Source organism: Lemur catta, chromosome 3, assembly GCF_020740605.2.
Source record: "Lemur catta isolate mLemCat1 chromosome 3, mLemCat1.pri, whole genome shotgun sequence".
Taxonomy (NCBI): domain Eukaryota; kingdom Metazoa; phylum Chordata; class Mammalia; order Primates; family Lemuridae; genus Lemur; species Lemur catta.
In genome coordinates this window covers 113,430,267-113,453,353 of record NC_059130.1, presented here as the reverse complement: position 1 = coordinate 113,453,353, position 23,087 = coordinate 113,430,267, and the positions used below count along the sequence as shown (strand labels likewise).

General features: G+C 46.1%; 1 protein-coding gene across 4 annotated transcripts in view; it reads right to left on the bottom strand.

Annotated features, from left to right (window-relative positions):
• The window catches only part of CAPZB (capping actin protein of muscle Z-line subunit beta), a 132,788-nt gene that overhangs the window by 59,878 nt on the left and 49,823 nt on the right, over nt 1-23,087 (bottom strand). For 2 of the 4 annotated variants that reach the window (XM_045548551.1, XM_045548552.1), the window contains exon 2: nt 12,194-12,283. In XM_045548551.1, the coding sequence (XP_045404507.1) occupies nt 12,194-12,283 (90 nt within the window). Of the gene's footprint in view, nt 1-12,193; nt 12,335-23,087 lie in introns of those variants that run through there. The other 2 variants (XM_045548550.1, XM_045548549.1) reach the window with 1 other exon arrangement.

Genomic DNA, 23,087 nt, shown 5'->3' with positions numbered 1-23,087 from the left:
AGTATGCAAAGGGTCTAGAACAGTACCTGGCGCAGTTATCTACTGAAAACCAGGAGGCCAGCAGGGTGTTTTGTGCAAGTTTGATGTGACCTCAGAACCCCACAGAGACAGCCACTACAAGCCAGGTCCTATGCTGTAAGCTTTACAACCATGAGCTGCAATCCCTGCGGTTAGTGTCATCGCGCCCATCTCACAGATGAGGAAGCCAACCAAGGCTTGGCGGTCACACAGCTGAGTTGTGGTGAAGGTGACAGCTATGCTGGGTCGGACCTTTGGTTTTAAGGTGCTCAACCATCAACTCCAATGCTCCTAAGTAACTTTTCAGGCACCCAATCTCAGACTAACAGCCTAGAAAGACCTAGCCAAGAATTTTGTAGAACCTTAATTCCCAAGTTTACAAAAACAAGCTTCTTTGGCCTGGCAAATAAAGGAGTGGTGGTGGGCATTAAATAACCATCTGTTTCCAAGGAAACGTACAAAACAAAACAGCACTCTGTTTCTAGCCTAGGTTCACTCCTGGGTAGTAGCACCTCACAAGCACCAGGGTCTTGAACAGGCAGTAGCCGGTAAGGTGCTAAAACAGTGTCCCCACCAGGACAGACAGACTCAAGAGAGGCCCAGAGAGGAAAGAAAAGCCAGAAAGAGACGACCATTACTGGGTGATTGTGAAAGACCCTCAGACGTGGACTTGGGAGCTCCCAAGCTGGGGAGAGGGGTGCTGGGTTACACTGGCAGTGTGCGGGGGAGACTAGAGCTGTAGATTCCAAGAGAAGAGCAGTCTTGACAAGGCGGAATGGTGGACTGCAGGGAGGCAAAGGCATGAGAAGGCAGAAGATCCAGACATCGCACTAGCTGGCACCACCAACAGTGAGGAGGGGTCAGCTGGCTTGTCCCTGCACGCTGAGATCAATCTCAGCCTCCTCCCTACCTCCTCGGACTGTCCGGCCACTTCCTCAGTCTAGCTTCCCCCCATGGCTTCCAAAGAGCTTCCCAGTGATAACCATGGGCAGTTCTGCATTCAGGGAACTGAGATGGGGAGAGAAGTGCCTGCCAGGCCATTGGGAAGAGGAGTGGGAAAGACCCAGGTGGTCCAGGAGCCCACCCCACCAGGGCAGAGGATGAAGCTGGTGTCAGGAATGAAAACCAGTCAGCCACCACCTGGACTCCAACCCTCTGACCTCCCCGACTGGCATCCCATTGGGGAACCTCACCTTGACTGTTTTCACGACCATCTAAAAGGCCTCAGTGGAGGGCCTTCTAACCTCCTCCCTCAGTTAAATAAGCTGACTGCAAATTAATAAGCTTGCAGTAACCCTTGCAAGCATGCCCTGGGTTATAAAATGCCCCAGTATGGAAGCCAAGGCTGGGACTGTGTTCACCTGTGCAAACACATCCTGGAAGGCTGCTTGGAGTGTCAGGGCACAGCTTCCAGGCTGGTGGACCCCAGGGCTGAGCCAACAGGTCCTGGGAAGCCAGTGCAGGTAGTAAAACCATCAGCTGGCATCTATTAAGCGCCTGCCTGCCTATCCCAGAATCCTCACAACTGTCCCATGAATTCCGTTTTAGTGGCCCCATCTCGCAGACAGGAGGGAACTCTATGAGGTGAAGTGCCCCACCCAAGTTCTCAAAGTGGGAGGGTGACCCGGCCAGGACTCAAGTCCCGGACACCCTTGTCTTCCCACTCAAGTGAGCCGCCCAGGCGGAGAGACTGGGCCGGGAATCTGCCAGCAGCCTCTGCCTACTCTGTTCTCTCCACGTATTTACCATACAGGGCAAGTTACACGGTCACAGACCTGAGAGAAACTGATGCCTCTTTTACCAGCAAAAAGGGATCCTGAAAGCAGTGACATCAACAGAAGGGTATCCATGGTGATGTTCTTTTAGCTCTAGGCAACAGAACTCAGGTTCGGACAGATCACCAGGCCCAGACTTCACGGAGAAGGGGCCCGAAACCCACAGTCCTGCCATCCCCACGGCAAGTCAGTGGCAGACCCAAAGCTACAACCCAGGCTCCCTGTCTTCCAACAACATCTGCCAAGACACCACCTTCTCGTACACAGTGCTCTCTTCCCACCTGCCTTTCCCCTCCTATTGAAGAAGCCAGAAGTTTTCTGAAGCAGTTCACTACTTGGGGGGGTGGGGGGGAGACATTCAAGGAAAGCTATGTTTCCTTCTACCCCACTATGAAAATAAAAAACTTGGCTAATGTCACACAGGCCCATTATCAAAAAGGGTCTAGAATCCAGGTCATCTGATGTGTAGGTTATGGACCTCTCCAGGAAACCAGTGTTTCCTGAAGTGTATTCCATGAAACTGGAATGGAGAGAATTGCTGGGTTAAAGGAAAATAGGTTCTTTCTTTTTTAACTGCAGGACTTCTCAGAACCTTTAACTTACCAATATGGGTGGTGAAGCTCCTAGTGGGTAACTACATGCACTGGATTTTTCCAGTCACTCACTGCCCTTATCCCTCAAGACCCTCGATGCCAAGGTGAGGGGATCTGCTTCATCAGAGTCAGGAAATGTGCAGGTCACAGTTTATCCACAGAGCAGAAGGGTTGTCTACGAAGGAGACTTTTCTGACCATCCTACCTTGGTTTATTTTGCACTTCTGACTACCAGTGAGGACAAAGGTTTTTGTGTATCAGACGTTTGTGTTTCTTCCTCTGTGAATCACGTATGTAGCCAGCTCTTTGTTCTAACAAACTATTCCTACTTTTCTTACTGATGGAGGCAATGTCATGCGGTGGTTTAGAGCCCCTGAGGCAGACTGCTCGGGTTCAAAGCTTGGCTCTATGGGGTGGCCCTGGACAAGCTGCTAAAGCCCCTCCTTCTTCATCATTCCAATGGGGACAGCAGTAACCACCTCAGGGGTGTTCCAGATTTACAGAGAGAACTTCTTTACCGAAAGGTACAAATGTGTTTCACAGTGTGTTCTTCACCTTTTATTTAGTGTAAACTTTTAAGTTAAATTGCACGTAGTCAAAGCTATCATTTTGACATTAGCTTATGCACCTTATAAATGCCTCCCGATCTCAAGATCAAATACCAATGTTTTCTCTCTGGGTCTTTCATGTTCGTTTAATTTACTTAACTCTTTAGTCCATGAGAAATATGACTACATGCTGTGCAATACGGATTCAGTTTGTTTTCCTTCAAAATTATTAGCCGTTTCAATACATTTATTGAACAATCAATTACCTTCTCATGATTACAAATGTCACTTGTAATTATTCTAAGTTCTTAAACTACCAGGTCTGTAATGGAGCTCTGTGGCTCTCTGCCACCCAGTCCAGAGCGCTGCAGTTGTCTTCACACACAGCACGCTCGCCTCTTAAGCAGCTTAATCCTAGGAGGTGTGTTGTTTTGCTAGTACAAATGGGATCTTGTCCCCCTCCTCCCCTGGTATCTTAATGTATTCGAACTGATTTATGCTGGGGTATAGACTGATTTTGGTACATATAATTTAAAGGCAGTCAGCTTACTGCATCATCCTATCAGTTCTTGCAGTGCATTGTTTTTTCTAAAATTTTTAATTTGTTTTAACTGAAAGAATAATGACATACTACTCATATTTGGTCAGAATACTTTTTCAAAAGCACCTTTCCCTCAGACATGCACAATACAAAGTGTATGTGGGGGAACGGGGTGGGGGTGTGTGTAGCTGGAGTAGGAGGCTTCACCTCCGCAGGGCTGTTCCAACAGAGCCCGCAGCTCCCCGCAGCCAGGCCGGCCAAGCGCAGCAGCGGTCAGCCCCTTCGCCTGCCGGGCTCGGACCCAGCCTCGGATGCACAGGGCGCTCCACACCAGCAGAGGCAGGAAGAGAAGTTTAAAAAGCCTTTCTCCCCCCAAGGTACTTACGAGTTCTGTGGTGACTATTCTTCCCCTGCCCTAATCACAAATTTTCTTTATATATTCACTTTAAAGTATGATTTAACTTTAGCAGGACGTATAAGAAGTAACACACTGTAATATTTTCATTTTTAGGCAGGGGAAAATGTTGATTGGGATCAGCAGCTGGGTTTGACTCCTCCCGCCACTTCCCACATCAGTTATCAGCTGTGGGACTCTAGGAAGTCACTGCCATTCTCCATTCCTCAGTTTCCCCATCTACAAAAGGGGGTCCTGCCACTCACTTAACAGAGTGGCTATGAAGATAAACAAGGTTGTGGATGGATAAAGTGCATTAATAACAAGGCCAGTATATTAGTACTTCTGATAGCTGATAGAGCACCATTAAAATTATTTATTTTTCCATATAATTAATTGAAAAATATTTTATGGGCAGTGAAATAAGGGAGAGTCAAATTCTAAATCTGAGACGAAACAAAAATAATTTTTATTTTGAAATTTGTAATCTCTGAAAAATCACAAAAGCATATTAAGTGGTTGTCTTAAAAGTGACAGGAGATAGCAAACATTCAAAACACCTGGCTTTGGGTTGCACATGGTGGCTCATTCCCATAATCCCAGCACTTTGGGAGGCTGAGGTGGGAGCATCGATTGAGGCCAGGAGTTTGAGACCAGTCTGGGCAACATAAGACCCCTGTCTCTACAAAAAATAGAAAAATTACCTGGCATGCACCTGTAGTCCCACCAACTCAGGAGGCTGAGAAAGGAGGATCGCTTGAGCCCAGGAGTTTGAGGCTGCAGTGAACTTGATGATGCTACTGCATTCCACCCTGGGCCACAGAGCAGGACCCTATCTCTTAAAAAAAATGAAAACAAAACAAAACAAAAAAACAACCTGGCTTTGGAGAATTTCAAGGCCCTAGCCATAAGGGGAAATTTATTGTGATTATTCCAGGACTGCTCAGGACTGGTGAATACATCATTAGTCTCCTAGAAACAGTCTTTGCTCCCCAAGGAACACACACACAAAAGAAAGCCAATGGCCCTTGTACTCTTATCTTTCGTTCACTCAGTTTCAAATTTTACTTGTCTGGACTGCCTCTGCAAGAGGCAATTCAACTCATTCTTAACTGGACCAAATGGGGGACTATCATTCTGCATGTAACAGAACTTATCAGAATTTCAAATCACTTCCGGCCACATCTGTGGGGGAGCAGGTCAGGCGAGGGAACCCCAGGATGCCCCACTTCCTCTCTGTAACCAAGTCATGCCATTTCCTCCCAGTTGAGAAGGCCTCCCTCGCTGCCACCTGGACCCAATCAGAGGCTGCACCATTAGGTGACAGGGTCCTCATGTGGACAACAGGCTGGGGTGAAGGGCCACCGTCCTCTGGAGAGGCAGGCCTGGGTGGGAAACAGAGGGCCAGGTCAGCACCTAATGTGCAGGGTCTGCTTCCTTGCTCTCCCCTGCTTCAGCCCGACAGCTGCAGCCCATTCACAGAGCAGAGGCGCATGAAAAGGCTCACCACAACTTTCCAAGGAATTGAGTTCATTAAAATACTGCTGGAGGCTTTTGGCTGGAATGCTTTTTCCCCTTGTAAAATGGGAACTGCAGCACAGTGTCGCCTGTAGGAAAGCTCGGAATAAGCTCAGAAACATCAGTAACGACAGAGACTGTGCAGAGGTTGTTGCATATTACCAATACTCCCTCCATTCCCCTGCTCCTGCTCCAGAGACAACATCCGGCCCAGCAGTGAAAACTTCCCAGCAGACCCGAGGATGGGCAGGAGAGTGAAAGCCAAGTTCTTCCACCCCCGACGCAAACTCACAGGGAACTTCCCTAGGCACCAGAGAATGGGCTACAGAGCAAGCCAAGACTCGGTGTGGTGCCGGCCCCCATGCATCCATGGTGACCATCTCAGAGTTGAGCCCTGGAGCTCACCTCCTTGGGTGCTGGGGCCCAGGCAGCAGGGAGACTGGGAGGCCCAGTCTCAAAGCCCAGCTGAGCCTCAAACCAAAGTCCCAGAGCACCAGCATGCCAGGGTGGCACGGCACAGCCCCAGGAAGACAAGACCCACCTTCCAGAGCATCATCTGGACTCAAGGCTTTGGTGGAGAAACCACTGTTTTTATATTAAAATGTTTAGCATGTGGACATATTATAGACTAGAATAAACTTTTTAAAATTTCTTTTTACTTTTTTTATTTTTTAGAGATGAGCTCTTGCTATGTTGCCCAGGCTGGGCTTAAGTGATTCTCCCACCTCTGCCTCCCAAGTAGCTGAGACTACAGGTGTGCAATACCATACCCAGCTGGAATACAATTTTTAAAAGAAGTAAAACATAAAATTCTCTCCTCAAGGCAGGCAATTCTGTATTTGCCCCCTAAAACTCCAAAGATATGTATTTGCACTTCCCTATTGTCAGGATTACTTTGGGGAAAGAATCTCAGAAGCACCAAGGCACATGTCACTAACAGATCATTTAAAAGACAGTTAGCAATGAGTCAGAGGAGTGGGCAAAAACTTACGGATAGCTGGGTACCACCATTACAGAGCCTATAACACCTTTATGCGTAAGTAAAAACAAATAAGCACACCTGCTATTTATCCTGTTCAAGAGACAGAATGCAAAGCTGACCATGGCCAAGTCCTCCTTCCAGAAATGCCCTCCTGAGTGTCAGCTCCATAGAGCAAGGCCTTTCACCTGGTCCCCACTACAACCCCAGCACCTAGAACAGTATCTGACATGTAGACATTAAATAAATACTTGCAGAAAGAATAATTTAGTTCTGTGGCTACCACTCATCCTCAGAGCTTATTAACTGGCTAAGGGCCAATGGCCTGAGAGAATCCAACTGAGGTCATTCTTTTCAGGGATCAAGTTGTAGAACCCCTGCATTTTTACCTGCAGAAGGGGAGCCAAGGACGAAAGGCTGCACTTCTGCCCACAGCTGAGCACAGTGGCTGACTCTCAGCGGTGCCCAGGAAATGTCGACTGAATCCACTGCGTTTGCACCTACTGAGGCTGAGACCCCTTTAGAAAGGGGAAGACATTTTAAATGTTGTCTTTGAAATAAAGGAGGAAAAATGCTGGTCTGAGACTGTTTTAAATGGTGATGATAAACGGGAAACTAGGGAAGAAGAAACACAAGCCTGTTTACTCTGCAATACAGGTAGGGCAGATCCTGTCTGGCCTGGCTGGGGAGTGGGGGGAGTGTCTTGGGTCCCAGGCCCAGCAGGCCTGCATCACCTGGGGACAAAGATGAGCTCTGCTTCATTCTACACAGCTGACACTGGGGCTTTAATCTCCAGATTTCACTGCCTTACCTATTAAAGATTGAAAACTTGAGTAACACTGCTTAGCAGACATCAGATATTCTGCTAATCAACAATATTTATGAACTATTAAACACAGTATTAGCTTTAATTTCACCAATCAATTACAAACGTGTGTGAGCTGGCTCCCTGGGCTGCTTCAGGGAGAGCTGATTCTTGGAAACATGAGTGATAGGTCTCCACTCGCTTGTTCACGGAGGCCCCAATGCACACCCGCACCCCACACGCTCCAGCCTCCCGATCTATGAAATCACATTCCCTGCAGACACCATGCTGCCTTGACTGAAAACTGGGGGGTGGGGTGGGGGGTGTGCAATTTCAAAGTACAGGTGCTGCTGAGGCTCGCAGCACAAAACCCTGCACCCAGCTGGCCCTTTCTATTTCTAGAAGGCCATTCTGGCTGCTGAAAGAGAAGAATATGCTGAAACGAAAACTGATCAAGTGATCAACTCCCTGGTATGGCATCGGGATGTCCCATCCACCTCCACCCCACAGCCTTGCTGGGACGGCTTGGCCGCTTTCCCAGCCCAGATGTCTTCCCCTTGCTGGAGTAAAGTCTGGGGGCACCCAAGAGCTGAGCCCTTGGGTGACTACAGGAAAGAAGTGAAGAAATTTTTTTTTTTTATGTGACCAATGTTTGCAAACAAAGACTTTTTTGCCTAGTTAAACAGATTTACGGCTATTTTTGGTTTGCTCTTAAAAAGGCAAAGGACGGATGGCCTGCTGGGTGCCAACATGCAGAAACAAACTCCTTCCTCAGCTCAGAGCTCAAAATACACCCCGGCCGAGAAGTTTCTGCTCCTCCTGCCAGTGTGCAGAGTAAAGCCATAGAAGGTCAAAGTGTAGGGAGCCAAGGGAGCATCTTCACATCATATGATTCCTGGCGCACATGAATGTGTGGGTATTTTTGAAACAGCTTAACAATGAATTTCGGCTGGCTTCACTCTCGCACAATGGGATTAATATGTAATAAAATGATGTTTTGGCCATCTGCGAAGGAAGGTCATTTCCCACCAATCAGAGCATGCATCATAATCCCAAGGCAGCAAAAGCTCTGATGCTGGAAAGAAAGAAGAAAGTTGCTCTGGCATGATAAATTGGGCTGCTCTGGCCTGGCTGCCAAGCGCACACCACATTTCTCTTTAATACTACTCTGTAATCAGACCACTGGTGAACTGGCTAAATTCCCCTGCAGTTCTCTGGCTCTGACATCTAAGTGAGGCCATTCCCTTCATGGGGAATGCTGGCAAGTCCTAACATTCTTGTCAGTCTTAAAACTGGAGACTTTTCTTAAAAACAACCACCTCCCCTTCATTACTTTGGGCAGGTGAGCAGGGGAGGAACGACTACAATTTGCACCGCGCGGTGCATGAGTTGCTTTGAAAACCTCTGACTGATCCCAGATTATGTGAAACAAAGGCCGGATCCTTGGCTTTTAGACAGACCCATAACAGTGTGAATTTTCTGAAAGTACAGCTTTGGGAAGAAACTAAAATTGCATGTAAACTTCAGCGCTACAATAGTACACTTGGCACAGAGCAACACTTACAGAAATAAAAGCATTTTGCAAATTCAGTTAAAAAGGAAAAAGAAAAACTGTCATCTGCAAGGAAAACAGGAGAAAAATGGCAGTGATGAAAGGAAAACATTCAAAGGAGGAACTTCTAGGATCAGTCAAAGAATCTAATACAAAGCCAGCCCGACCGCTCCTTGTACACATACCACAAAGAGCAAGGAGCTTGCAGCTAGACCATTTATCAAAAAGTGGCTTCAGAAGCATGTCAATTTACTTTTAATGAGGCATGCTTTACCAGATCCCAATTCATTGAGAAGTCATGCTCCATTTCCATTTAGACATTCATCATACTTCAATTAAAAAATTAATGAGAACACCAATTCCCCAACCTGGTCTGGATGGTGGGAATCTACTACAGCCTCTTGTTCAGCCTCTGGAGGTGGATGGGGCACCCAAGGCTGGCCTCCACACACCCCAGGGAGAGGAAGTAGGCACCTACCTCTCCAGCCACCCCAGGAGGCAACGGAGGACAGTGAACTGCAATCCTAAATGGCCTGCTCTGAGAAGGGAATTTTTTCCATGTCTCCTGTTTTTGTTTCTAAATTACGTGAGTTCAAAATTATTCTCCATAATATGCCTGAGTATGAACATTTTAGATTACTAATGGTTGAGTAATTTAACACTTTCTCTCCCAGCAGGTAAAACTGACACACCGTGAACGAAGATGGTTTTAATCCGTAAAATCCTACAATGAGAAAGACACAGGTTAATCTGTTGCTCTGAGTGTGGCTGACCCAAAGGAACCCAGCGGCAGAGGCATCCACGCAGGAGAAACCAGGATTTCTGCAGTCGCCGAGCCACACCCCCAGTCCGGCTTCGTCCCCAGAATTGTCTAAAAGAGGTGAAGTAGCCATATGTACCCTAGATCAAGGTGCTGTGAAACTTAGATCAAGTAATAGCAAAGCTGGGGGCCCCAACAGAGGGCCCCAGCTCAGTCCGGGGCAAGCAGTAGGTGTTCAACAAACGTGAGCTGTCTGCTCCTAACCTTGGCCTGCCTCTGCCCCTCTCTCTCACACACTCTACAGAAGACAAAGTTACAAATGGAAAGGTAGCACGCTCTGACAGTAATCTATGGAATGCCACAACTAATCCCCACGAGCCAGCCACGGATACAGCGTGGCGCTGCAGCCTGCGTCCGGGCACCATCCCGCAGCGAGCGCTCGGGCCGGTCTCTCACCCAGGGTCTGGCTGCGGTGAGAGGCGGCCCCTGATACCGCCTCATCCACCACCCATGCTGCCGTCCCCCGCTGGGCCCAAGGAAAACTGGCCTGCGCAGCGGGAGAGCCAGGTGACCAGGTTTTCACAAAAGCAGCTACAGCCATCCCTGAAATAAAGAGTGATGAGGAGTCACGGAGAAAGCACGCAGCTGCGGTGACACACTTCAGTTGCCATAAGAACAAAACAGCCTGTTAAACACCCAGAAGGGTCCACTGAGGAAAATTCGCTCATCATTTCCTACTTCTATGTTCGGTTTATTTCTAAAATACAGTAATAACTAAATTGGCAAACTGAATTCAAACTCAGCCAAGCATACTTTCACGCTGAGTTTAAAAGAAAAACAAACCCCTGCAGCTGACCAAATTAGGGATCTGAGCACACCTTCAACTTCTGCCCGGCTCTTCTACAGAGGATCAATCACGGATGTCTGACCAAGAAAAATGCAAAGACATTATGTATGGAGCTTCCCAGATGGCATTTGTAGTTCTGCCTGGTGAACTAGGTAGAACTAGGACTGTTGAGAGTTTAATAAATAAGGCCACACACCCTAATGGCTCAGCACGATGTGCTGCATACAGAGTTCAGCAGTAAGTGGGTTAATGGTGCTGATTATTATTAATACCATATCAAGTTCAAGTCCGCGTCCTGACTTTCAAGGACACCTCCTACCCATCCAACTTTTTATGCCATGAAAAGACTCTCCTCAAAGAGACAAAGACTCTCCTCTAATCCACCCAGCCCGCTTGCCTCCAACTCGCATGTCACACGCTCAGGCCCAGATTCCACACAATATAGCACCCAACCAATCTGGTGCTTAGACTAATGTTTAAAAATCAGAATATTTCACATAAAAACCAAAATGTATGGCTCCTCCAGAAAAACATAACAACAAGCCACAGAGGATCACGCTCCCAACAGGACAACAGCACACACCAAGACGGGCCCCGCCAAGTCCACTTCAGTGCTTTACTTTCCCCCTTACTGGCTGTCCGTTTGGGATCCCTGACCCTGTGCATACAGTGGGTTCAGTCACATCATACATAGTTCAACCTCCTCTTCCCTTCCATCACAAGCACCTGCAAGTACCTTTCTGAGCAGAGCCAGTGACCTCAGGAAACCTCCTCCTCTTGCTTCCTGAATTACTACGGATGAAATACAGCAAGTTCACAACTCCTTCCCTAGGCTCCACACGGCCTCACACACCTGCCTCTCAGCTGAGTATGTGCGTCCTTATCAATACACAAACAGCTGCACTGTGGGACTTCCACACCACCGTGGAAAGTTCTGACTGTGAATAACACAAGTCTCCTGCAGTATAATTTTTCCCCAGTAAAACTGTTCTGAATTCATATAAATAAATCATACAGCATAAGAACAAGTTTTCAAACCACTATTTTAAAAGATACCTCATTGATAAGCCACGCTTGGCAACTGATAACCACATCTAAGGAAACATGGGACACAACAGATAAAACAGATTTGGACTCTGGTTCCAGACTCAGCACCAGAGCTCACTGGCCAAATGATGGGAGTGATTCAGTTGGCCTCTTGGGACCAGATTTTATATTTCTTTTCAGTATTTCCCATGGCTTTATAGATGCTTTTGAATATTTTGAGTAGTCTCAAATAACATTTTAGTGCCAGTTAATGTGAGGCATCGTTTTGAGACCATTCTGAGTATATAAAGACTTTTTAAATGAATCAAGTATTTAAAAATTAGATGTCATGGGCCCTTTAATAGCCAACTCTTGTTTCTTATACTTTTTCAAACTAGAAATGAAGCCACTGAAGCATCTTATAGGGTAGATGTTTGTACTTCTTTGGCTGGAGAAACTCACACAATAGCAGAGAAACTGACAGCACCTGGTGAAAGTGCACTGTTGAATGCCTGCTGGGTGGGCGTGGCCTCTTCCTCACCATGCCCATATGCAAGCTTCTAGAAACTGAAGTCAAGGCAGCTGGGGAGGGGGGCAGACTGTCATCAACTTTACAACTCCTAACTTGGGCTTTATCAATGCAGATGGTTCTGAACGACAGACCACCATATGAAACTCATCTTCCCTCTGCCTGGAGGAATCCTGCAAGCCAGTGCCGTCGTCTGGCTAGGGAGAGAAAAGGTTTCCTGCGTTATGAATTCTGCATGGAGAAGCTACACAAAAGCAACTGATTATGAGCCGCAGTCTCAAATGGAACCAGGTGAAGAAGGCACGCACCAGGTCGATCAGGTCGCTGAGGTTTTTCTCGATCTGCTGTGGAGGCAGGCGCCTCATGAGGTCCAAGGCACAGTCCAGCTGCTGATCACTCTGTGGAGGGGGGAGAAATAAAAGTGCATAAGTCATTTTTGCCAACAGGAATCCAAAAACTTCTTTTAAAAACCATGCTAGCCTGGGGTATTCTAAGATCCAAAGAGCCCTGCAACGGGCCCTCTGCCAGGCCTCTGGGAGCCCGTGGCCTGGAGGGGGCTGCTGTGCAGACTATCTGCTCCGCCTTCGACAACAGTCTCTCTCTCAAGTGGGGGCATCCAAAAGACCCTGAAAGAAGTGAGAAGCAGACTGGAGAGTTCAGAAAGCTCCACATTCCTGCTCCTGCAGATTATTAACTCCTAGCTGGTTCTATCATGAGCATGCTCAAGTAGATTAGGTTTACCCTTTGTTGTAACTTGGGTATAAACATCAGGTAACATCACCAGGCCAGGTTTCTTGATCAGCTCCAAGCCAGGGAAAGAACGAGTGGCAAGATACAGAGGTTAAAAAGGCTTCACTCATCCAGTGGAAGCTTCGTAGGTGTCCCCAGGCTCTGTGCAAACCAGCCTAAGACCTGCACCACAATACAGTGCAGAGCTCACTCTACCTGGCAGAGTGGACTACAAGAGCAATAAACCTGTGTCACTGCCGCCACAGGGGACTGGAAGTACAAACACTACTCTCATTTATAAGCACCTTTTTAGAGCTATGCATCGTGTGCTTCACAATACTCCCCTCATTTAGTATTTATGCTGCAAATATTTACTGAGTAACACCTTGTGCCAGTCACCATAAATATATAAAAAAGTATATTAAAAAAACAATGCAGGGAGGGAAGCAGGGAATTGAATGGAAGCAAGACTGGTAAATTGCAAAGTAAATTCAGTGCAGGACAGTGATAATGCAGAAGGCTGAGCTCAGGAGGGGCAGGAAGTAAGGAGAGAAAGGGAGGCCAGGTAAGATAGTGAAGACCTCTGTGCAGCGCTAGAAGTGCAGGAGACCACAAGGAAGGCAGACGGAGTCCCCAACACTACCAAATCAGAGGCACTGTCTGATTTATATGTGGAATCTCTCCTCAGACCGATTTCAGGATTTTTGAAAGGCCTGAATCAACATACTAAAGAGTCTCATAAAATATACGACGTGATCCTCAAAATGCCACATCCAGCCATAATGAAACACAACCTTGAACATCACCATCTACACTCCAGGTCTACTAACCACAAGCAGGTCACGGGGCAAGGACCCACTTTACAGTCACCAAAGACATAAGCATAGTTAAGTGTAGTCAGTTTCATTCCCAGATACTGACAGGGCATATACAGCAGGCTGTTTACAAAATAAAAAAAAAAAGCTTGTCCTTTGCTCAAAAGAGTTATCAGTGACAATTCATACTGGGACACACAACAAACTGGCTACCCTGTAAAGAAGGGAAAAAAAAACAAAACCCAAAAACACCACACCAGAAACCCTACCCCTTGTTTTGCTTAATGAAAGATTCCAGTGACCACGAATTCCCTACTTGTGCCATGCAGCTCTGTGCCAACATGTGTCAGCCAAGGCCACGTTGACATAGGTTTGGCCTGCTGGCATGGGAAGGAATTTGAACACCACGCCTAGTGTAGAGCACACAGATAAGCTGATTTGACTCTAGAGAGATGCACTCAATTCCCAGTTCTGCCATTCATTAACTTGTAACCTTGGGCAAGTTTCTTAACCTCTACAAGCCTCTATGTATCCATAAAATGGGGACAACTCTACCTTGTAGAGCTGTTACAATAATTTGGTAATGCGTGTGAAATGTTTAACACATAGCAGTATGTTCAATGATTGGGGTGTTACGTGTGCAAATGGAAATATACATACAGGTTTTAAACACACACACTCTCCCAATCCCCACCAGGAGACATCTGGCAATGTATGGAGACATTTGTGGTTGTCACAAGTTGGCGGGGAGGAAGCTACTGGCATCTAACAGAGATGCCGCTATACATCACGCAATGCAAAGGGAAGCCTTCCCACGACAAAGAATTACCTGGCCTAAAATGTTAATAGAGTGAAAGTGGAGAAATCCTGGTCTAAAAACAATCATTTTGGGGGGTTGCAAACTCTCAGAATCTGATCAAAGATAAGGACTCTCTCTCTAGAAAACTGCACAAGTAGAGAAACATTTTATATGTAACTCTAAATCAAAGACCACTCATAACGTCTAAAAACTTCTGGTCTTTGGAAAATATATCAACTAGGTATTAATAATCCTCTTCAGTATTAAAAAGCAAACTTAGATATAATTAGATACTTAATTTGAAACTGTAATCCAGAACATACTGGGATTCCAAAGAGATTAACTAGAAATTGAGCAGTGGTATCTAGGAAAGGAAAAGATATAACTTGACCAGAGAAGGTCAATGTGAAAAGACGCTGTTTCAACCCTTCTGCGGAACCTGTTCACACCCCCAACCCCAATATGCTGATCCCATCCTCACCACTTCCGGAAAGTCTTCTGCCAGACTTTATCTAGCTGACAGCACTAAAATACTATCATAAAATGATCTGACTCATATTTTGCATTAATCCCAATTAATCTTAATTGGAAATGTTTCACTACAAATTTGTAGGGCTAAGGATGTTTAACTATCATTAAGTTAGGAAATGACTAAATGCTTCCCCCTAAGTGAAGCAACATGGGAAGGCTTAATGACAGCTTGTAAAAAGTTAAAATTAGAGTTAACTGGAGCCATTCGCTGCGGAGTCATCCCAAACCCTAAGGGGTCCAAACAGGAAACAGCACAGGGGAAGAAAGAAATGTGGATTACCTACAGCCACATACAGCACCATGAGTGACCCTGGAAACAGAATGATGCGGGGGAGGAGGGTGTCCCAGGGGACTACCTATGATGCCGCCACTTTATAAAGTTCAGTAACAAGCAAAAATTTTTACTGCAAACAAATCAGTCCTCAGAAGGCTGTCATCCTAAAAGTAAAAAAAAAAGAAAAAAGAAAAAAAGTATCTCTTCAAGTGAACTCTCTATTATTTATACATGTCTTTTAAACTAATATAAAGAGACTTTTTTCTTTCTTTTAAGCCAGGACAAGAGAATGATAAATACAAAATCCAAAAGAGAATCATTACAAGGAAGCCACCAAGGGAAGATGAAAGTTGGTATTTGTTTAGATTTTACATGGAATGGTAGATTCAAGGGTAGTCATTGCATCATGATGCTTAAAATGTATGTTTATATGCTCCTTTATAATTATCTGATATCGAAACATTTTCAAAGGTAATAGAAAAAAAACACAAACAAGTGCAAGTGAGGAGAGGACTTAGGATTCGGGAGTCCAGGGCCCAAGGTCTGCCCTGTCACTAGATGTCTGTGTGCCTTGGGCTGCCCACTTGACCTCGTGGCCTGGGATTTGGACGAGACGGCCTCTAAGATTCCTTCCAGATGGACTGTGTCCTCTAACCTACTGCAAGAGCAGATGCACACCCCCTAGGTCCAACTCCCTCACCTTTCAACAAGACCATCATCCTGGATTCAGCCCAGTGCAGGCCAGCAACTGCCCTACAATCCGATGACTGTGCATGGCACGGGGTGCCAACCTTGGGCCCCACCAGTGAGACCAGTGCCAAGCCTCAAGGAACCAATTGTCCATAAAGTAGCAAATAACCACGAGGCTGCGTGCCATGTACAGTGACAAAACACAGAAGGCACAAAGAGACAAGACAGTTCACAATATACTGATTTGTATTTCTTTGTGTCAATTATTTCCCTGGCTGGCTTTCTATTTATTTTGTAAACTGCCACCTGTGACTTAGAGCTCTCCGCATTCAGTTCCTTCAAAATGCTAACTGATCCTAGAAACCTCCGTCATAAAATGAACTTTACCAGTTCTACCTCCCACTGGTGGTGTTTTCCGGGTTGAAAGGTAAATAGGAAAAGAACGACCGTTTTGCTTCACCCTCCAGAATTCTCTGCCCATTCAGTTAGTCATTCAGTAATTATTCATTGAGTGTTTCCTAGGTAACAAACACTGGTTTTGAAGCTAAATGGTGAACATTAAATTCCTGGTCTTCACAGAGTTTATGGTGCAGTCAAAATCAATATGGAAAAAAATCAAGAAAGGGCCCTTGTTAGGATGTTGAATAAAGAGCGGACGGTTACCCCACTTTAAGCTGATGAGGTTCCAAGGAGTAGGTTTAGGATTTGAGCTGTGGTTTGGGGTGGCGGGAGGGTAGTATATGAACTGAGGTAGGACATGTTTCACTTTCTGCTGGATTTTCCACATTACTTAAAGAAAAAGCACAAAACTGTTTAAATCACCCTGCAACAAGTCAAACAACTGTTATTACAGACTAGAACAATTTTTCAAAATAAGTCAAAACACTACAGTCTAAAATATCTGCTGAAGAGTTCAGACACCTGACAGTGCTGTCAAACCATCTGCACACAGTAAGAACTGGCCTATGAAACTAAACGGGCACAGTCTGGTTTGGAAACCACAATCCAACGAGAAGTGTTCTGTCCCTGCGTGGGACGTGACAAGCAGGACGTGCCCCAGTAGCGGTCAGCTCTGCATTTAGTACAACAAACACACCACTCACAATGACCAATGCCAAAGGGACCCAGTAAGTAGTACAGAGAACCCCAAAAGATTTCTCAAAACAGGGTCGCAGGAGCTGGGTTACCTTGGATGAGTAAGTGTGTCCTAGGCACACCTGGAGGGGCCTTTCCAGGCAACAGGTGCGGCAGGATAGAGAGGTGGGAGAGGTGCCCTGAAGAGGCAGGGGAGACCAGGGGATGTGGCGTGGGGAGATGACTGGGGCCATGTCACAAGGGGCCTGTGCTACTAGGGCCAGATCATGCCCAAGCTGCTCAGCGGGCAGCTAACCTGGCTCAGAACCTCACTTCTCCCAGTAGTTTTGCTTTTGTCTATAGGTAAGACGTCTGTGCCAGGTTCTCTGGCCTTTACAACTTACCAAAATCTATTTTTCCACGAGGGCTTAGGAGCCCCTCAAGATTTTTCCATAGAGGAATGACAAGACACTGTTGTGTCTTAGAAGGCGAAGTAGATCATATTTTTCAAAAATGGCCATAACAAGTTCCCCTACACCACATGCTCCTTGTGCAGCATGACTTTGACACTCCCCCCACTAAGGGGGAGCCTGTGTCCCCTCCCCTTGGAATGCAGGGAGCTGTAGTGACCATTTTTATCAACAGAGTAGAGCAGAACTGATGCTCTATGACTTGTGAGGCCCAAGCCATAAGAGAAGACACAGCCTGCAGAACACACACACCTGGAGCCCATTCAGCTTCCCTGAGGCCACCCCGAGAGGAACAGCTACAGGAAGAGACACTGGACTCCACAGAGAGGGATGCCTGGACAGCCTCCAGGTGCTCCAGGCCCCCACTGTCCCAGCTTCAGCTGTCTGATTGCAGTAGCATGAGACCCAAGCCAAAACTACCCAGAGAAACCACCGGAGACGATGAAATAATTGATGTTCTCTTAAACCGCTAGGTTTTGGGGTGATTTTGTTAGATGGCAATATTGAGTGACACAGAAGGATTCTTCTGGTGACTGTGGGGAGACTGTCTGAGCAGAGGGGCCTCTGCAGCAACCAGGGCTCTGGCTGGATGGCTGGAGAGTAGGGGGAGAGTCGAGGCTTAAAGGGCAGGACAGACGGACAAGGTTACTTACTGGAGATGGGAGGAAGCCCAAGAAATCTGAAATGACTACGTTTTTTAGCGAGGGCCACCTGCTAGAAGATGGTGCCACAGTCTCATTAGAGCATGTACAGTTGTGTGTGTCCTTTTAAAATCTAGTGTTTATAATTTCGAGGACAAGCAGTAACTCAAAACCGCTAATACTTCCAAGCAAAAGTCCTGCCTGGCCAGCTCTAGGGGGCTGGTTAAGGCAGATCTGTACTTAATAGCATCTGTCTATACATAAACAATCAACCAAAGCTTCAAGGCCTTTAAAGTTTGTGCTTAAGTTCACCAAGACCTTCACTCGTTTACATTCCCAAGAGGCTTAGCAAATACTTACTTCATAGACAGCACAAAGGTAAACTTCGCTGGCGCCCAGGCTGACTTACCACAAATTTATGGAGTCTAATTTAACCATGGTTTGTCTTGTATAATCTGTGACCCGACAAGCAACTTTGTTTAAATGTTGAATCTGTCTTCTGCCATGTGGCTGAGAACAGTTTGTGCTGGGGGCGATTTAGGAGCAGATTCATAGGCCAGCCCAGCCAACAACTCATCTTTAGGTCAGTCCAGAAAACTGCACATTTTGGATTAATAAAAAGAAAAGTGCTCCTTCCACTGACTGACCACGTTCTGGGAGAGTCACAAGGATGACAGCCGGGCGTTGGGGGAGATGCCTCACGAAACACAAACACATTCATTCCCTCTGGATGACTTCATTCCCAAGGGAAAATGCAATGCCCTCTACCAAGGGAAAGAATCAAAGCCACAGAGAACGTCCACTTGAAGGACTGAGCCCCCTTCAACCTTTTGGGATCTACTGTACACCATCATGGCTGGGTCAATGTGGCCTTTTAAATTAAGGCTAAATAAATAAATACACCACCACACAATACACAATTACCATTTTAGTCCTAGCTTCAACCCAATACCCCAGCAGATGATCACAAGACCCTCAGAGACAGCAGAGCAACACGAAGGAGGAACACTGGGTCCACGAACACCCAACAGCCTGAACGAGTGACCTATTGTTATCCGAGAAATAAATGATCTTATTTGGGGGAAAATTTTAACCATTTTAAAGTGAATAATTCAGTGGCTGTGTCAACATCACCTTGATCACCATGAAAACATAATCGCTTTACAAGTCTCTCCTTTAAAAAAAAATTCTGTCAGGTTCACAGAAATGAGATCTGCACAGACATTTCAAGTTCCTCTAAGTCCTGCCCCTTCATTTTCTGATGAGTAATGAGGTTCAGAGAAAGTTCTGAACCCCCACCTTCCTACTGAGAGGTCTGACCCTGTCCCATGCCCTCTTCCTACCTGAGTCATTCACCAAGTGACCGTGTGACAGGTAGGCAGAGCTGAACAGTGAGACACGGTGCCTGCCCTCCCGAAGAGGACAGCCAGGACAAAACAGCGGGGAAGAATGACTACACCATCCACATTCTACACTCAGAAAAACCAACATCTCAGTTACCCCACTATCACGGAGGATCTGGGAGCTCCTCCCAGTGACTTCTCAAGATAACCGAAGTACCAACTTTCTTTAATCCTAAAAGACAGCAATCTAAAACGTATTTCATGGTCCACATTTTTACACAATGCAAATGAACAGAGGACAGTGCAGTGAACACAGTTAAACCCTCTCTCACTGGCCGAAGGACGCCGTATGAGCAGCCATTCCTGGAACACAGCCCTGTGTCTGCTTTTTAAATTTTTCTGTCTTATCTGTCAGGCTGTCAGCTACACTTTCTCAACGAAAATGTTGCTTCTAATCTGCTATGGGCTGAGAAACCAGAAAACTAGAAACCCGTTCCCATTTAAAACAAAAACAACAACCAAAAAAACTTTGAGAGAAGGACTAAATCATAGGGTCATGCTTAGGGTCCACAGTCACAGTCCCACAAATAGTTTGCAGTATGGAGATTTGTGTGTGTGTATGCACACATTTTTTCATGTTTTTCTCGAAGAAATCTAAGATTCTAAAAGTACAGATATGATATAATAATAATTCCTACTTTCCCATATAACCTGCAGGATGGAACTAAGCAAGTCACCACTTAATCCTCTGGAGCCTCAGTTTTCTTTAAAACAGGGGCCTCAGGATACTCTCCCACCTTGCAGGGCCACGGAGCACAAGGCGCCGCCCCCCACTCCTCCCCCCACCGCATCCTCCACAAATGGCAGGGACTCTCCCTGAGTGTAAAGCAGGTGGCTTATCTGCCAGGACTTTTACATAACGTTTTTTGAGTGCTCCAGGGCCCTTTCCTCCCAGATTTTTCCCTCACTTGACACAGGTTTTCCATTCAGGTTGCCAGGAGTCTCTAGGCAGGCGGGGTGTTATTACAGTTTCCAAGTCATTCAGCTCCAACAAAGGAGAGCAGACTTCCACAACACTCACCCCACATATTCCCTGCCCCGTGCACCATGGTGCTCATGGGACCCACGGCTTCCCTAAGCCAAATGAAGAGCTGACTAAATTCCTTGATCATCATCTACAAAACATCTTATTCCCTTTGCTTTTCTGCACTCTAGTCACCCTTTGCTCAGCTTGCTTTCTGAAGCCCTCTTGATCCATGTCTCCAGCCCAGGGTAGCACCAAAGAAATATCTCCACCACTGAACCTTCTATTTACTGGTGTTCCCAAAACCAACTGAGGCCATCGAAACCACACAAACGTGACAGTGCTAGGAGTCCCCAAACTACCTCAGCACCCTACCCAGCGATGAGAATATCCACATGCCTCTCCCTGGTATGTTTATTCCGGAGGGAAACTTAGCAACCTACATATGGGCTCTGTGTCAAACTCTACAATGACCATCAGCTGATTTTTCCCTTACACATCCCTCCAGGAAGTAAAATATCCGAAATGAGTCACTCTCAAGAGTTGGAGTTGTACTTCTGCTGTCGTTTTTCTTGGATAACTGATTCACTGTTTACGCCCCCAAATCTATAATTGCAGAACACAGAACAGGTCCTCTGCAGAGATCAAAGTTTACCTGGTGAACCTGGCAGAATGGCAAAAATTCTCAAAAAGGAGTTAGCAACCCAGAAGTGCAGTGGCTGCACAAGCACATTTTAATTGGCAAAGCAGAGTCACCGCTCAGCAGGGTTTGTTTTGGTGATTCTTCTACCTCCCTTACAAGGCAGAGGCCCCTGCCTCCTGCACCTCCCACTCTACCCACTCCAAGCACACAGCTGGCTGCCCCCTCCCCACCCCACCAGCACCTCCGAGAGCTTGCTGACCCCTGCTCTGTGCACTGAAACTAAGTTCCAAACCAGCACGCCACCTAAAGGCAACTGCAGCCTGCTTTTAACGGCAAACACAAACCAAAAGGGAGGACTTGTTGCAGGGAAACACCCCGGGTCAGATGACAGTTGATAAATCCACGGCTCCTCTGGATGGCTCTGCTGAATCTCTTCTGCACTGCTCCTGGCTCTGCTAAGGAGCCGGCTGGGGAAACCAGAGCATTTTCATTGCATGTGCCTCCCTCCACCTCTGCAGACTTCAAAACACAGAGTCACAGAAAAGGTCTTAGAAACCATCTAAAATGAGGGAAATTGAGGCCTGTACTTATCCACAACTAATGAAATTTATCACATAACTTAAACAGCAGATGAACCAGGACCAAAAAACAAAACTATTATAGATGTTAGTGTTTTCCATCTGCTTATATAGGCTGAGCACTCCTAATCTAAAAGTCCAAAATCCAAATTGTTCCAAATCCAAAACTTTTTGAGCACCAACATGATGCTGAAAAGAAATGCTCATCGGATTATTTCAGGTTTCAAATTTTTGGATTAGGGTTGCTCAACCGGTATGTATTCTTCAAATATTCCAAAAAAAAAAAAATCCAAAGCACTTTTGCCCGCAAGCATTTCAGATAAGCGACCTGTAGTTTAATTATAAGTCAACATTAAGAATGGAGCTAGAGTGTGAGAACCATTAACAATAATAAAAAATAAAGTTAAAAAAGAATGGGCCGGGCGCAGTGGCTCACGCCTATAACCCTAGCACTTGGGAGGCCTAGGAGGATGGATTGTTTGAGCTCAGGAGTTCAAGACCAGCCTGAGCAGGAGCGAGACCCCCGTCTCTACTAAAAATAGAAAGAAATTAACCAGACAACTAAAAATATATAGAAAAAGTTAGCCGGGCATGGTGGCGCATGCCTGTAGTCCCAGCTACTTGGGAGGCTGAGGCAGGAGGATCACTTGAGCCCAGGAGTTTGAGGTTGCCGTGAGCTAGGCTGACGCCACGGCACTCTAGCCAGGGCAACACAGTGAGACTCTGTCTCAAAAAGGAAAAAAAAAAAAAAAGGAACTAGATTGTACCTCCCAAAATACTATTCTGAATAAATGTCTACATCATTAGAATTAACAATGGCAGTATTAATATTTATATGTTGTCCAGGTAATTTTATTTTTCAGAAGAATTAGTCTTTATTGATTAAGAACATCAAGTATCCAAAACGCAAACCAATTTCAAAAAAAAAAAAAAGGGAAGGAAACTAATGCCTGCTAAGGGTGGCCTACCAAGGACCAGGCACTGCATCCTGCGGGTTTGAGGAGGGCCCCCAACAGCTGCAGGAGGTGGCTACTATCACTCCAGTTTTACAGATAAATAAACTGAGCTCAGAAAGGTTATGTGACTTGCCCCAGACCCAGAGCACTGAATGACAGGCAAGGATGTTAACACAGGTCTGCCTCCCACGCCCAAACACCCTATAGAGAATGTTAAGCAACTTGAACGAAAATAAAATTATTTTCTAATGTCTTTAGGGAACAACTTGCAAGCTCACACAATCAGGTAGGGGCAGTGAGTCTCTTTTCCTGAACTCGGTGAATTATGGGCAATTCCATGTACTACGGAATTCTGAAATCTGTCACCTTGGATTACAGACTCTCCTCTCACAAACACTATCACTGACAGGTGGCTTTGTCAAAAATACTAAAGCCTTTTCCAGATAGTTTCTGGTGGATGGTTTCCTGGGCCCCTTCAGGAGATCTGCAAGGCACCATCACCTAGTGTCTGATCATTAATGTTTCACAGATGTCTACAGCTGCTACCTCCACATGATCCTGGCTGGTTTCATGTAACGAGTGACTAATTCCTCCACTTTGTCAACTGGCAGTTAGGCACATAATTATATGCAATC